The sequence below is a fragment of the Muntiacus reevesi genome, chromosome 11, assembly GCF_963930625.1.
Source record: "Muntiacus reevesi chromosome 11, mMunRee1.1, whole genome shotgun sequence".
NCBI classification, from domain to species: domain Eukaryota; kingdom Metazoa; phylum Chordata; class Mammalia; order Artiodactyla; family Cervidae; genus Muntiacus; species Muntiacus reevesi.
Window position 1 is genome coordinate 80,010,244 of NC_089259.1, and position 13,164 is coordinate 80,023,407.

Here is a 13,164-nt window from a genome sequence, read left to right on the forward strand (position 1 = left end):
CCTGGTGAGTAGACGTACAATGTAGTGAAGTGGGGAACTGTGTGGATGAGGTCTAGTTTGCTTCTTGTATAAAACAGAGTCAGACCCACAGACTTGGAGAATGAATTTCAGATTGCCACAGGGAAGAGTTAGGGTGAGGGACAGACGGGGAGTTTGGGATGTACACACTTGGACGTGCACACACTGCTTTACTTGAAATAGATAACCAACAAAGATCTGCTGTATAGCACAGGAAACTCTGCCCAATACTTTATAATAACCTAAATGGGAAAAGAATCTGAAAAAGAATGGATAAGTGTATATGTACTGTTGGTCCTTTAAGGGACCAGAACCTCGTGGTCTGGAGTCGATGATGAGAAAGTGAAAGGAAAGAAGCTAATATTCCCTGGGTTATGCAGCCAGCCTTCGCGCTCCAGAGAATCAGCCAGAAATAGAGAGAGAAAGAAGAGAAAGAAAGAAAGACATAGGAACCACAGCTCTGATGGAGCAAAGGTGTTTTAATCAACATGGTGTGGGCATATATATCATCTTACAAGGTAGCTATTCTCAGCAAAGGTAAAGATTAAAATTCCAGACTTACAAAACATGAGCCGATCCTTATCAAAGACAGAGTTGTAAAGAATCACTTTTACCATATGGTTCATAAAAAGGAAGAGGATCGTAAAGTTACTTATCACTGTATGGAGAAACTAACATATGACGAAACTAAGGAAGGAAAAGCATGCATTCCTCAGTCCTGGGAAAGGCTTGCCTCTCCTCTTAGTTCCTGAATATTCAGGAATTAATAAGGGATAGAAGGTTCATGACAGATCCAAGACAGCACACAGGAAGCCGCCGTTAAAAGCTTCCTGACAATGCACAACTGAGTCACTTTGCTGTCCACCTGAAAGTGACAGACACTGTTAGTCAGCTACGCGTCAACATAAATTTTTTTAAAAAGGTGTTTGAGAAATCAAGAAGTCTACTACGAAATATCAATGAAATTATGTGATCTAAGGCTGCTTCAAAATAATTCAGAGGTCTATATATGTGAAAAAGACTGCTAATTGTTAATTGTTGATAATGGGTGATATGCACATACAGGTTCATTATGTCAGCCTCCTTGTTGCATTTACCATTTTCTTCTATGATAAAAAAAAATGTTATGGTTGGACAGGTTGAGAGGGCCACGTGATTTCATGTGATGTTATGTAAATGGTCAGATATGTGAACTCAAGTTAAGCAAAGAAACTGGGACTAAAGAAGTGTGGGAGTCATTAATGCATTTAAAGCCACTGGGCAGGATTCGAACACTTGTGGACTGAAAAGAGGGAGAACAGGTCTAGACACTGAACTCTCCAGCACTTAAAGATGAGGAGACACTATAAAGGCATTCTTGCCACAATTTCACAATGTGTCTCAAATCACTGAAAAATACGTAACTTGGAATCAGCAATCCCATTTCTAATAATGTAAACAATTTACTGCAGAGCCCGCTAGGAAAGAAGTACAGGTGACAAGGTGAGGTAACCTGGAAGCCAGGGAGGGCCGGCTGCGGCACATCACAGGCCAGCCGACGGGATGCGGGGCAGCGACGGCACAGCTCGGGGACCGTGAATACTCTCGCCATTCACTGAGAAGAGCTAGTCACATAAAGCATGAGGGCTTATTTTATACTTGCTGAGACTGAAAACACGTCTTCTGTACTTTCCTTATCATCAATAACCTAAAATAGTAGATGTTATTATCTTTGGTGGTAAAATTGTGTACTTCACTACACATATTTTGCAATTTTTCTCAACAGACATTGTATAAAACTATACAAATTTAAAGTTTTTAATAAAGCTCATTTAGTAATATGAAACACAAAGGACGTTCAACATGAACTGACTTAAATCAGTCAAAATGACATTGCTGCCTTAACATCTACTTGACTAAAATAACAATTATGAATTTTGAAAATAAACATGAAATTATTTTAATAGCATATTAAATATTTTATTTAAATTAAGAAATACAACAAAATAACATACATTTGTTCCTCTGTTTGGATAAAATAACTGCTTACAAACAATCTACACACAGTTTCTCAAGTACTAAATTCCAAGTATTTAACTGATGTCATGAAACATATTTTTCAAAATGTATAGGCTGCATTCCAAAATTTGGTATATTTTGGTTTTACATATTTGGTACATAAATCCAGACATAATATATTTATATTTACACATACTACACACTTTAAGTAATCTAAGAAAAAATAAGTTATTTAAAAAAATCAAAGCAATTTACTTCTCTGTAGAGAGAGTTACAACACACATACCATTCCAATACCTTTTCAAGGGCCATATGTAGGAAAACCACTCTTTGTGAATACTATTTATACTGAAGTACAAATTCATATAAAAATATTTTAAAATATGTTCTATTTTAGAAAAAAAATTAAGTGTAGGCCAAGTACGTTTAAAATTGCAAGAGATTTAAAAAATCAAACTGATCTAACTTTAAGTTTTTAGACCATTACTCAATCTCCCCTGATTTAGCTAATAACATAATTAACAAGGTGCTTTTAAGGTGGTGCAACAGTAAAGAATCCACCTGCCAATGCAGGGGATGTGGGAGACATGGGTTCAATCCCTCGGCTGGGAAGATGCCTTGGCGGAAATGGCAACCCACTCCCATATTCTTGCCTGGAAAACCCCATGGACAGATGAGCCTGGCGGGCCACAGTCCATGGGGCTGTTAAGATGCGAACATGACTGTGCACACCCATCCGATGATTGACAAGGTATTTTATTCATGAGCCTGACTTAACCTTAAAAAATACACTTGCTCACATTTCACATTTAAAAGAGGAATTTTAGCCTTCAACTTAAAAAGATGTATTTACAAATCCAAATATGCCAACTAATATTTTTCTTGCAATGCTTTTATTAGACAAAAGCCATTATTAAAAATTTTATTTGACTTCAGAAAATCCTGTTTAGGTCACTAAAAGGTCTAAAAGCTTCTAAATCTATTTTGTTAATATAAGTCAAAATTTTATATTTGTATAAGGATACTATAATGTTAAACTTTTTATTTCATCTTGGTCATAAAAATAATGAAATACTTACTACACTGCTAAAAAATTTTCTTTCTTGACATTGGGCGACTGGGTGTCTTTTCTATATCTAAAGTTATGATGACTGTATCTAGTAATACTTTTTATGCAGATTTTTAAAAGATGAAAATAAAACATAGTTTAACATTTTATCATGATAATCTGTTGCAATGAGTTGGTCAGATCTGAGGCTTGCCTCACTGGGAAAGCCAGCTTCAGACCAAATATCGATTTTCCTCCTGTAATTCACACTTGTCTATTGATAGAGTGACCCAACGTTCTTGTAAGATTTTAAACTTCCTCTTAAGAGTCCTTCGGATGGCTTTCAAGTCTGCAACCCGACTCTGGTCCTCCCCAACAATCACGTGAGACACCCCCTCAGCCAAACAAGAAACTACCTGCGCGCCATGAAATCGAAGTTCCAAGGCTGTGATGGCTAACCTAGCCCCCTTGATTCTGGTACTTAAGTCATTGATGACAGCGTACAAGTCCAAATAAACGGTGTGGTGTCGAAACAAGCTAAGAGGTGCGCTGGCCCAGGAATACCTGTGTTCCAAATCAGTAATCACAGGACTCATCTCCCCAGGAGTCTGCTCACCAGCATTTTTAATTCCTGAAAACACTTCCTTCAGTTGGTGCACATCTGTGTCGACAAAGTAACTATCCCCATATTGGTCGTATTCCTGGGCAAAGTGCTGCTTTGTCGACGGGCACATGTGGATCATGAAGCGGGGTTGCCAGGGCACACAGCTTCTGGTCCTAAAACACTCTAGCAGCCACTCTGGCTTGACGACATCGTGTTTATCTGAAGAGATGATATTCTTCACTCGAATGTTCTCAGACCCTGCGATCACACAGTACGTGTCTGGGCCTGGATTCTGTACTATGTAACCACCCAGTTCGGCAATTCTGTTCTCCAGGTCAGGCTTGGGATGGCTGCTGGTTCCACTCATGACACAAAACTCCACGTCTTCAAACACAGTAGAAACCCTGTTGACGTTAGAAAGGTTGGGAGCTTTTAGGTGCTCGATAATTCCAATGACTTTCTTCACCTTTGGGGCAGCTTTCCGCTTTTTCTCTTGTGGTTCGTCATCGCCACCCATGTAAAGGTGTCTGGACGCGAGCTTTCCACAGGCTTTCCCTCGAAGTTGCTCTAAGTCCTCCAGGGATGTACATTCGTACCATTCTTTGTCTTCTCTTATCTTCTCAATCCGTGGAAAACGCAATGTGCAGCCGGTTTTGTACATGTCACTGGGGACGATCTCTGCGGCCTTAACCTGAACAATGACTGAATTGCAAGGCTCGATGTAGACCTCTGGCTTCTCTGTTCCACAGAGAATGTTGCTTGGTGGGGCTTTCCTATGAAAAGGCTTCCAGTGTTTGGCCAACTTCAAACCCAGGTCATACAGTTCTTTCATGGTGTAACCCGAGCCAACACGACACAGAGTGTGAAACACTGAGGGTTTTTCACCAGAAGGGGGCTTCTCTGCCACAGCGCACAAAAAATGAGACATCATCCCACCCCGGGCACCCTTCCCCCAGTAGCCCCCAATGATTAAGATGTCCAGCTCATCCATCAGTCCATTGACATACTCTGGTTTAATTTTTAACCATCCTTCACCTCTTTTATCCGGCTTGTAAATGGACAGTGGGTGTTTTACCATGATCCCCTCTTCTCTTTTATCTATCGCTTCATTCAAAGCATCAATTACTTCTTTCTTTGTATGAGCTTGTGTTTTCTGCACTATTTCTATCCTACCTGGTATGGGTGTGAAAACACTATTAAGAATTTCATACCTTTTTTTCAGGGTCTCATGTCCTAGCTTTTTATCATTAACCATCAACACATCAAAAACACAATAACAAGTCTGCAGCTCAGAATCTTCCACCATTCTTTTGATATCAAACTTATTCCCCTTTTGCATAAAAGTCTGTGTGTTAGGGTTGTAGGCCATCATCTCACCATCGAGGATGCAGTTCAGCACATCTATTTTGAATGCATTATGAATGAATGGTGTGAGGGACCCTTCCTGTGGGGAAGCACCAAACTGGTCCTCATAGTTATACCCATTGCGAGAGAAGTACCGGTACACATCCCCATCCTTGTGCATCTGCATCCGCTCGCCGTCCAGCTTGGTTTCGATGTAGAAACTCTCGTGTTTCATGTCCTTCTCAATTCGCTCGATATCTGCTATAGCGGCCAGCATGGGTTTAAAGGCAGAGAATAAGGTGATGGAAATGTCACTGAGTCCCACTGAAGGATCGTGCAGTTGCCTACAGACCTTCTCCAGATCTGTGGTGACATTATGCAACTCGGCAGCATCACTGTGAAAAACAGAAAATATAGTTTGCTGACTAAAGCCAAGCTTTAGGTCCTTAACAATCATCCGTATCAGCCACTTTTGTTCAAGTGCTGAACTCTGAGTTATAAGCTGAAGGACACTCTTCTTCATTAGGTCTTTCCTTTTGGCAGAATTATTGCTGGCGATGGAGTCTAAAATGTCATTTACTTGCTGAATGCTTAGGCTTCCTTTCTGTAGACATCTGGGTTTCAATACAAAGTATGCAATCATCGCAAAGTCTCCAGCGTCTCCACGGGTTCCAGTCGGTGTTCTGTAGTTCAAAAGTTTAAGGGCATCTTTTCCATCTCGAGGCAAGTTAAGCAATTCAATATAAAGCTTAGCCAACATAGTTTCTTTGATTCCATAGGCCATTCTCTCTCTTTCCAGATGAGGAAGAATAAGTCTCATGGCTGGATAAAAAGAATCTGTGACATCTTTTTGGTTCTTATGAAGGGCATTGTGAAATTTTCTCCAAGAATCTAAAAATTCTTTGAAGTGTCTGACTTTTTCTGCACGCACTTTACTTTTCTGTATTCGTTCTAAAGTTGAACATAAATCTGCAAAAGGAACGTGAGATGCAACAGTCTGTGAGGTTTGTGAGGCAGCCATAGAAGCGATGGTCAATCTTCTGATTTATCTGGTAAAGCAAAAAGAGAGTAACTTTAAAAGATAAAACTCAACTAAATATTTAATGTAAAGACCTTATAGAGAGTGTGTGGTTTATAATAAATGTTCAGTAACATTTATTAAATGAAAATAGATCAATGCTATAAATGACATCTCTTTGCAACCTCTACACTGAATGATAGTCAACTATTTTGCTTCAATCCCAGTTCATTTCTGGGCTCCTGAGGTCTTTTCTTGTATTTCTCTTCTTTTTCTTTCAGACCACCATCATACAGCGTCAGAAACAATCTTTTTTTTTTTTTTTACAAACAATTTTTCACATTTTAGCTCATTTTTTATTATAGTTGATTTACAACGCTGTGTATATTTCTGCTGTAGAGCAAAGTGATTCAATTATACCTATGTATGTGTGTGTGTAATTTTTTCCTTTTTTTTTAAATTATGGTTTATCACAGGATATTGAATATAGTTCCCTGTGCTATACAGGAGGACCTTGTTGTTTATCCATTATATGTAGGGAAAAAACTTCTTAAAATCATGTTTTTACCAAATCACTGGTTCACTGAATTGAAATCTGGCTGAACTGACCTTGTGCATAGATAATCCAGACCCCTTCCCCTCCAAATAAGCACCCTCTCCGTCCTGACAGTCTATGACTGTTCACTATCACTTTACTGCTCTGACAAGTCACTCTGGCAGCCAAAGCACAAATCAAAACACCCTCCCCATAAAATTCTAACTTTACCTATCTCTCAACTCTAGCATCACAGTTCATACAGTTTCACAAATTTAAATTCATTAGCACAGCTTTTTCGCTCATATTCTCATGCCAGTAACCCTCAAACCACCTGCTGACTACATATGGGCTAGACACTGCTACGGGTAAATACAGCATCCTTCTGCTTTAGGTGCACATTCTGTAATGAAAAGAGGACGCTATGGGAATGATTATAAAGTGCTAATTGCTTTAATAAAAATATAACAAAAGTAAAATGCCATGAGACAGAGCTTCTCACTGAAGAATCTTCTAAAGTCACTGAGGTGGAGAAGGAAATGGCAACCCACTCCAATATTCCTGCCTGGGAAATCCCATGGACAGAGGAGCCTGTGGGCTACCATCCATGAGGTTGCAAGAACCAGATACCACCACCACCACCTAAGTACAAATAAACATAAAGCAGTTTTCAGTGTATCTTTAAAGCAAAATTCATTTTTAAAAAATAATAAAGATCACTGGCCAAAGGCTCCACATTAATCAACTCTAAGAGCAAAGACCTGAGAGCCTAAGTAACTGATGTGACTTTAGGCAAATTGCTTGATCTCTGGCTCAGCTTCTTCGTCTGTAAATAGAGTAACTACTCTTGTACTGTCCTCATAGGGTTGTCATGAGTTATCATACATATGTAAAGTACTTAAAATAGTAGTTGGCACACAGTATGGGCTATGTAAATGCTAGCTATTTTTGCACTTTGGGGATATCAAAAATTACTATAGAAGTTCCACATGGGTTATGCTACACCACTGTACTGTTCTTTGAGGTTCTTTAGAGGATGGAGTTTCAGGTTGTGATTTGTCATGTCTATCTACATGCCAGAAGTATTTTAATGAAATGACTGTACCAGCAAGAAGTTCTCTAAAAAAACAATAATAATAAAAAAACAAAGTCACTGAGGAAAAAATGGTGTCCTTGCTGGACTAGGGTCTAGAATATTTGCTAAAGTGTTTACCACAAGCATAAAATTACTTTGAAGCCTTAAATATTCGTTCATGCTCTATTAAAATCTGTAACAGAACTATTTTAATATGGTTTAAACTATGTAACACAAAAATATACCTAGTTCAGTTCAGTTGTTCAGTCGTGTCTGACTCTGTGACCCCATGAACCGCAACACGCCAGGCCTCCCTGTCCATCACCAACTCCAGGAGTCTACCCAAACCCATGTCCATTGAGTCGGTGATGCCATTCAACCATCTCATCCTCTGTCGTCCCCTTCTCCTCCTGCCCTCAATCTTTCCCAGCATCAGGGTCTTTTCCAATGAGTCAGCTCTTCCCATCAGGTGGCCAAAGTATTGGAGTTTCAGTTTCAACATCAGTCCTTCCAATGAACACCCAGGACTGATCTCCTTCAGGATGGATTTGTTGGATCTCCTTGCAGTCCAAGGGACTCTCAAGAGTCTTCTCCAACACCACAGTTCAAAAGCAGCAACTCTTCGGTGCTCAGATTTTATAGTCCAACTCTCACATCCATCTATACATGACTACTGGAAAAACCATAGCCTTGACTAGACAGACCTTTGTTGACAAAGTAATGTCTCTGCTTTTTAATATGCTGTCTAGGTTGGTCACAACTTTCCCTCCAAGGAGTAAGCGTCTTTTTAATTTCATGGCTGCAATCACCATCTGCAGTGATTTTGGAGCCCCCCAAAATAAAGTCAGCCACTGTTTCCACTGTTTCCCCATCTACTTGCCATGAAGTGATGGGACCGGAAGCCATGATCTTAGTTTTCTGAATGTTGAGCTTTAAGCCAACTTTTTCACTGTCTTTCACTTTCCCAAAAAAGATTTAAGTAAAATGTGTACTCTAAGAATCTGAAGAATGCCTTATCTTATAGTTTCAGACACTTCTTGGCAAGTTCTCAAGTAGCTCAGAGGGCAGGGAGCCAGAGTTGCTTCCAGGAGTGGGGAGATCCCTTGTGGTACAGAGTCCAGGAAATTCCCTACCCCAGGAAACAAAAGGGAATCTTATAATGTTAGCACAAGGCCATGTAACCTAGCAGTTGGCACAAGGAATCAATCACCATACCATGTTTACTAAACTGTCAGTCTCTGGAGGTTAGAATTTGGTGTAATTTGTACCACATAAATTGGCACATAGGATTTCATCGGCTTGTTGAATGAATTACTGAAATGTGGAGCTGCGTTCCTGGAAAAGCACACAAGGGCAAGCCAGGAGCTGATCACACGCCCACACAAACACACAAAAGGTGGGGTGCTTGGTTAAGACATTCAGCAGTCATAACCACTTTGGGGAAGGTGAACAACATCCATTTGGGGGCCAATAGGCAAAAACAGTCTCCCTTCTCAAGTCAAATTCCTGGCAAAGGAAACCCAACTTCTACCCAGCCAGTCAGGCCAGGAGAAGCACAATGCTGAGTCTTTTATCTGTGACTATCAGAGCTGGCTTCCCCTTGCTGTCTCATCTGCATAACTGACTGCACCACCTGGTTAGCCCTGCTCCCTCAACCCAGCACAGTATGACCACAATGCCCTGTTTACAATTCACATACAGTATGTATAAAATGAAGTATGCTGAGAAGCACTTCTTTGAATGCTCATCTGGTGTATGGGTTCTGATCTATCTGTAGATTCTACCACGAGCTCAAAGTCAGTTTCCCTGAGAAAGTCCCAGGCAAGGACTCAAATGACAGGAGCGGTGAGAACCACATAATGACGCAGATCTATACATGGTCCTGAGGCTGTCACATAGATACCCAAGATTCCAAAATTAATATAAAGAGAAGACACTTTGAAAATTTTTACTTATGAAAACTGTACAAAAAGTCAAATATTAGTATTTCCACTGCTTTTTTACACACTCTTATTTTTTGGATTCTGAGCATCTTAGCTGATGTTTTTGATTTGTGAAAAAGCAAAACAAACAAGTTTGTGCTTAGGGCTCAGAAGTCCAATAAATCCGAGTTTAAGTGTGAGGTCTAACACTTATTAGCTGTGTGATATGACGCACTATTTAATTTCTCTACTATTTAACTTCTCTACGTTTCCTTAAGTGTGAAGTGAAGTTGACAACTACATGCAAATTAGGATGACATCTGACAATTTACATAAGATGATTAACGTAGTAAATGACATTTAATAAGCCCCTGATTTCAGTACTATAATGGTTGTTGGTTCGAAAAAAAAAACAAAACTGAAAACATAAATATTACAAAGTACCAAGCAAAGCTCTTAACAGAATGAATACAAGAATTAGTATTAATAATGACTCATCATCCGTTCAACTGCTGCCTAGATCCTCCTGAAGTGAAAACAAAACAAACTAGCGAGGTTTTATTCTGTGAATATGGGAGAGGAGTCAAAGCTATTTTATTGGAGAGAAAGTGACTGTACAACCCCCGACAAGACAAAAGGGATTAAAACAGCCCACCTTCCACAGCACTTTGTGATATTTTGGAAGAACCTCGGGAGAAAGAAATTAGTCGTGAGAAAAAAAACCAGTGTAAGAAGAGAAACAAGCATTCCCTCCAAGCCCACATTCGCTCACACCCTTCAGGTCAGACTCCCGTGCAAAATCACTGAAGGGCCCACACTACTCCCACCAACCGCGTACGAGGGTCCCCAGTTGGTAGGGTGGGCGCCAGAACCCTGGTAATTCAAGCAACCAACACGGTTCTTGAGAGTCAAAGGCACCACACTCCCTCGCCCCACGTCCCAAGGGTGGGGTCCCGAGCAAGCACCCTGAAGCCGAGACGGGGCTTCTAACTCCGCGCGTCGCCAGGGCATCGACGCCCCCTCACCTGGGGACGCCGGCGGGTAAACCGAAGGACCAAGGAGAAACCTGAACTCTCAAGACCACAGCGTTAACTGGACTGAGAACGAGACACGCGGCCCTTGCCTCCTCGGCAACACTTGTCCTGCCTTCGCCTCACCTCTGGGCCCTCCCCGGAATCCGAGGGCCCTCCCCCGCCACCGCAGGAGCCTCCTACCTGACCTGAAATCCCAGGCGCCGCCACCAAACCGGAAGCAGGGGGGCGGAAGGCCGCTTCCGGCAGCTGCTCCCTGCGCAGGCGCAGTCGCTTACCTGTGGACTGGGCGGTCCCGACTTATTAGGGATGCTGTGCGCAAGCGCCATCTGCACCTTGCGAGGTCCAGAGGCTGCGATGTCGGGGAGACGACGTGCGCAGGCGCAGTAAACCTTCCGGCGGGCTCTGGGAGGACCGCCCGCCTGGCTCCGCTGCGGAGGACCGGAGGCAGCGGGGGTTACAGTGTGGTTACAGACACATATCCGGTTGGCCTCAGCGGCAGATCCTATTTGCAAACAGTTGACCTGCGAGAGTGGATTTCGTCCCGAAGTAAGACCGCAAAACACTTTGTCCACTGGCTCGTTACTGGCACTTTGAGCCAGTGCCTCTCTTTAGGCTGCTCTTGGCAGGTGAACACCTCTCGAGTTTTGCTCCCTATGTGTAAAGAATGGTACCAACTCTCATTTCTGTGGTTGTGAAACCTCTCAGGGGGAAGAGGGCGTCTTCCTTCCCCAAACGTCTGCTGTTTCATTTAAGTGGAAAAATATGCTTTTGCAAAATTGTCTAAGCCTGTGCTTTCCTATGTGTTTTTCATGATGGTGCAACTGTGATGAGTTCTCGTCTAATTCATAAGAATAAAAAATGTATAATCATTATATAAACAGTTGCATATTCGAAAATCAATTGTGGACTTCTAGTTTATATTCAAGGATTCAAAATAAAACCATGCCACAGATCTTTATTGAGCAGCTACTATGATATTGTAATTGTACTACATATGCAAAATTGAGAAATGAAAACAAACCGAATCCTTATGTTCTAGAAGCTGTAGATTTCCACCAGTATCTTCTTATGGTTTGTCCTCTTCCACCATGGAGAACTGAGAATTTATTCATAAAGTGTAGGAGGAAACAACTTTTAGAATTAGACACTTCATTTTAGCATAAAATACTATTGCTTTAAAATGAAATTTTGCTGCAACAGGCTTGAAGAATACATCTTGAAGCCGTTAAGTGCCCTTAGGAGTTGTCTAATGTACAAAAACCTCTTTTTACAAACTAACACACATTTAATTCACAGTACTAATATGTAGTAAAGCTAGACTGAGGTCTAGCTCCTTCTAGCCCAACAGTTAATTTCTTTATATGTTTAATTCACCTATATTGACTGAATATTTCTCTGAAATCACTTGACTTGTAAAGTCACATGGTACTGTTTTGTGGGTGATTCTCCCACCTACTAGTCAACTTATCCATGTACTTGGGAGGAATATCCAACTGTGTTAAGTTAAAAGATCCCCTACATGCCCATCTTCTGCAAAGGCATTCGTGTACATTTTTGTACCTTGTTCAGCATCTATTGAGCTTCTATAATGTTGGGGACTGTGCTCTGTACTAGTGATGTAACAAGGGACCCATGAATCACTAAACCAAACCCTTAAGTTGATTCAAATCCCACTCTCCAATTTACCCTTTTATTGTAGCCTTTCTAATGCCTGGTTCAAAGAGAATCAACAGTTTTTCATTAAGTATCTGTTAGAGTTACTTTGATTATTAGTTTATTTTCGTAAGCGGTCGTCTGTCTTGGTGGGTGGTGCTTATCAGGTAATAACAGGAATTACTATCAAGAGCCTCTGTGAGCTGGAGCTCTCAATCTGGTAGCGATTTCACATTTTAAGAAAACAGTATGACATATCCTCTGTAGATACAAAACAGAGTTCGGAGAATAGGGACTGACAGGAGACAGACACCTATAAACAAACAATTCGGTACAACTTGGTGCGCAGGGGGTTGACCGTGACAGTCACGACGTTCCAGCTTCAGGCTCCCATTTGTGTGATCACTTCCAAGGTCTTGTTAGGGGGCCCTAGAGATGTTGCCACGGTCTCGGGTTTTTGTAAAAAGTTGCAAAAGGTAGTTTTGAATTTCTTTCTTTCTTTCTTTTTTTTTTTTTAAATAAAAGGGCCGTCTAAGTGGTACAGGTCTCGGGGCCTGATAAAACATGCATCCGCTCGTGACGGTGCACCCTGACGAAGGTAGGAGCGGGCTGGGCTGGAAGAAGACAAGAAGTTAAGTGCCCTTATGGAAGCCCTTACGGAAGTGCCGGAAGTCACTGCCATACCTCTAACAACCTTCTGGGGCAGACACTCTTTCTTCGGGAAGAAAAGCGTCCCGCGGCAGATCCTGAGACATCAGAGGCAGGGCGGGAGGCCTACCGGTGCTGGGATGCCTGACACCCACGGCAGGGGTACCCAGCCCACCGCGATCGCACGCGGTACCCGGCCTCGCGCTATCTTGTCCGTCCCGGGCCTCCGTCGCCGGGGACTTCCTCCCCACCCCCCACTCCCCCGCC

At 41.7% G+C, this 13,164-nt stretch overlaps 1 protein-coding gene across 8 annotated transcripts; it reads right to left on the minus strand.

Annotated features, from left to right (window-relative positions):
• Nucleotides 1-1,952: 1,952 nt before the first annotated feature.
• Nucleotides 1,953-13,111, minus strand: LIG4 (DNA ligase 4). 8 transcript variants are annotated; one of them, XM_065902097.1, is made up of 3 exons: nt 10,588-10,758; nt 10,218-10,250; nt 1,953-6,061 (listed from the first exon to the last, which is right to left on the minus strand). In XM_065902097.1, exon 3 carries the CDS (start codon nt 6,031-6,033, stop codon nt 3,298-3,300), a length of 2,736 nt encoding a protein of 911 aa, XP_065758169.1. In that variant the 5' UTR covers nt 6,034-6,061; nt 10,218-10,250; nt 10,588-10,758; the 3' UTR covers nt 1,953-3,297. The 8 variants fall into 8 exon arrangements, with proteins under 8 accessions (XP_065758169.1, XP_065758175.1, XP_065758172.1 ...); XM_065902103.1 differs by lacking the exons at nt 10,218-10,250; nt 10,588-10,758 and adding an exon at nt 12,934-13,111; XM_065902100.1 differs by lacking the exons at nt 10,218-10,250; nt 10,588-10,758 and adding an exon at nt 10,872-11,141.
• Between the last annotated feature and the right edge of the window lie 53 nt (nt 13,112-13,164).

Coding starts and splice junctions, on each gene's coding strand:
- LIG4 (XM_065902103.1), bottom strand. CDS start 6,033: ATGGCTGCCTCACAAACCTCACAGACTGTTGCATCTCACGTTCCTTTT.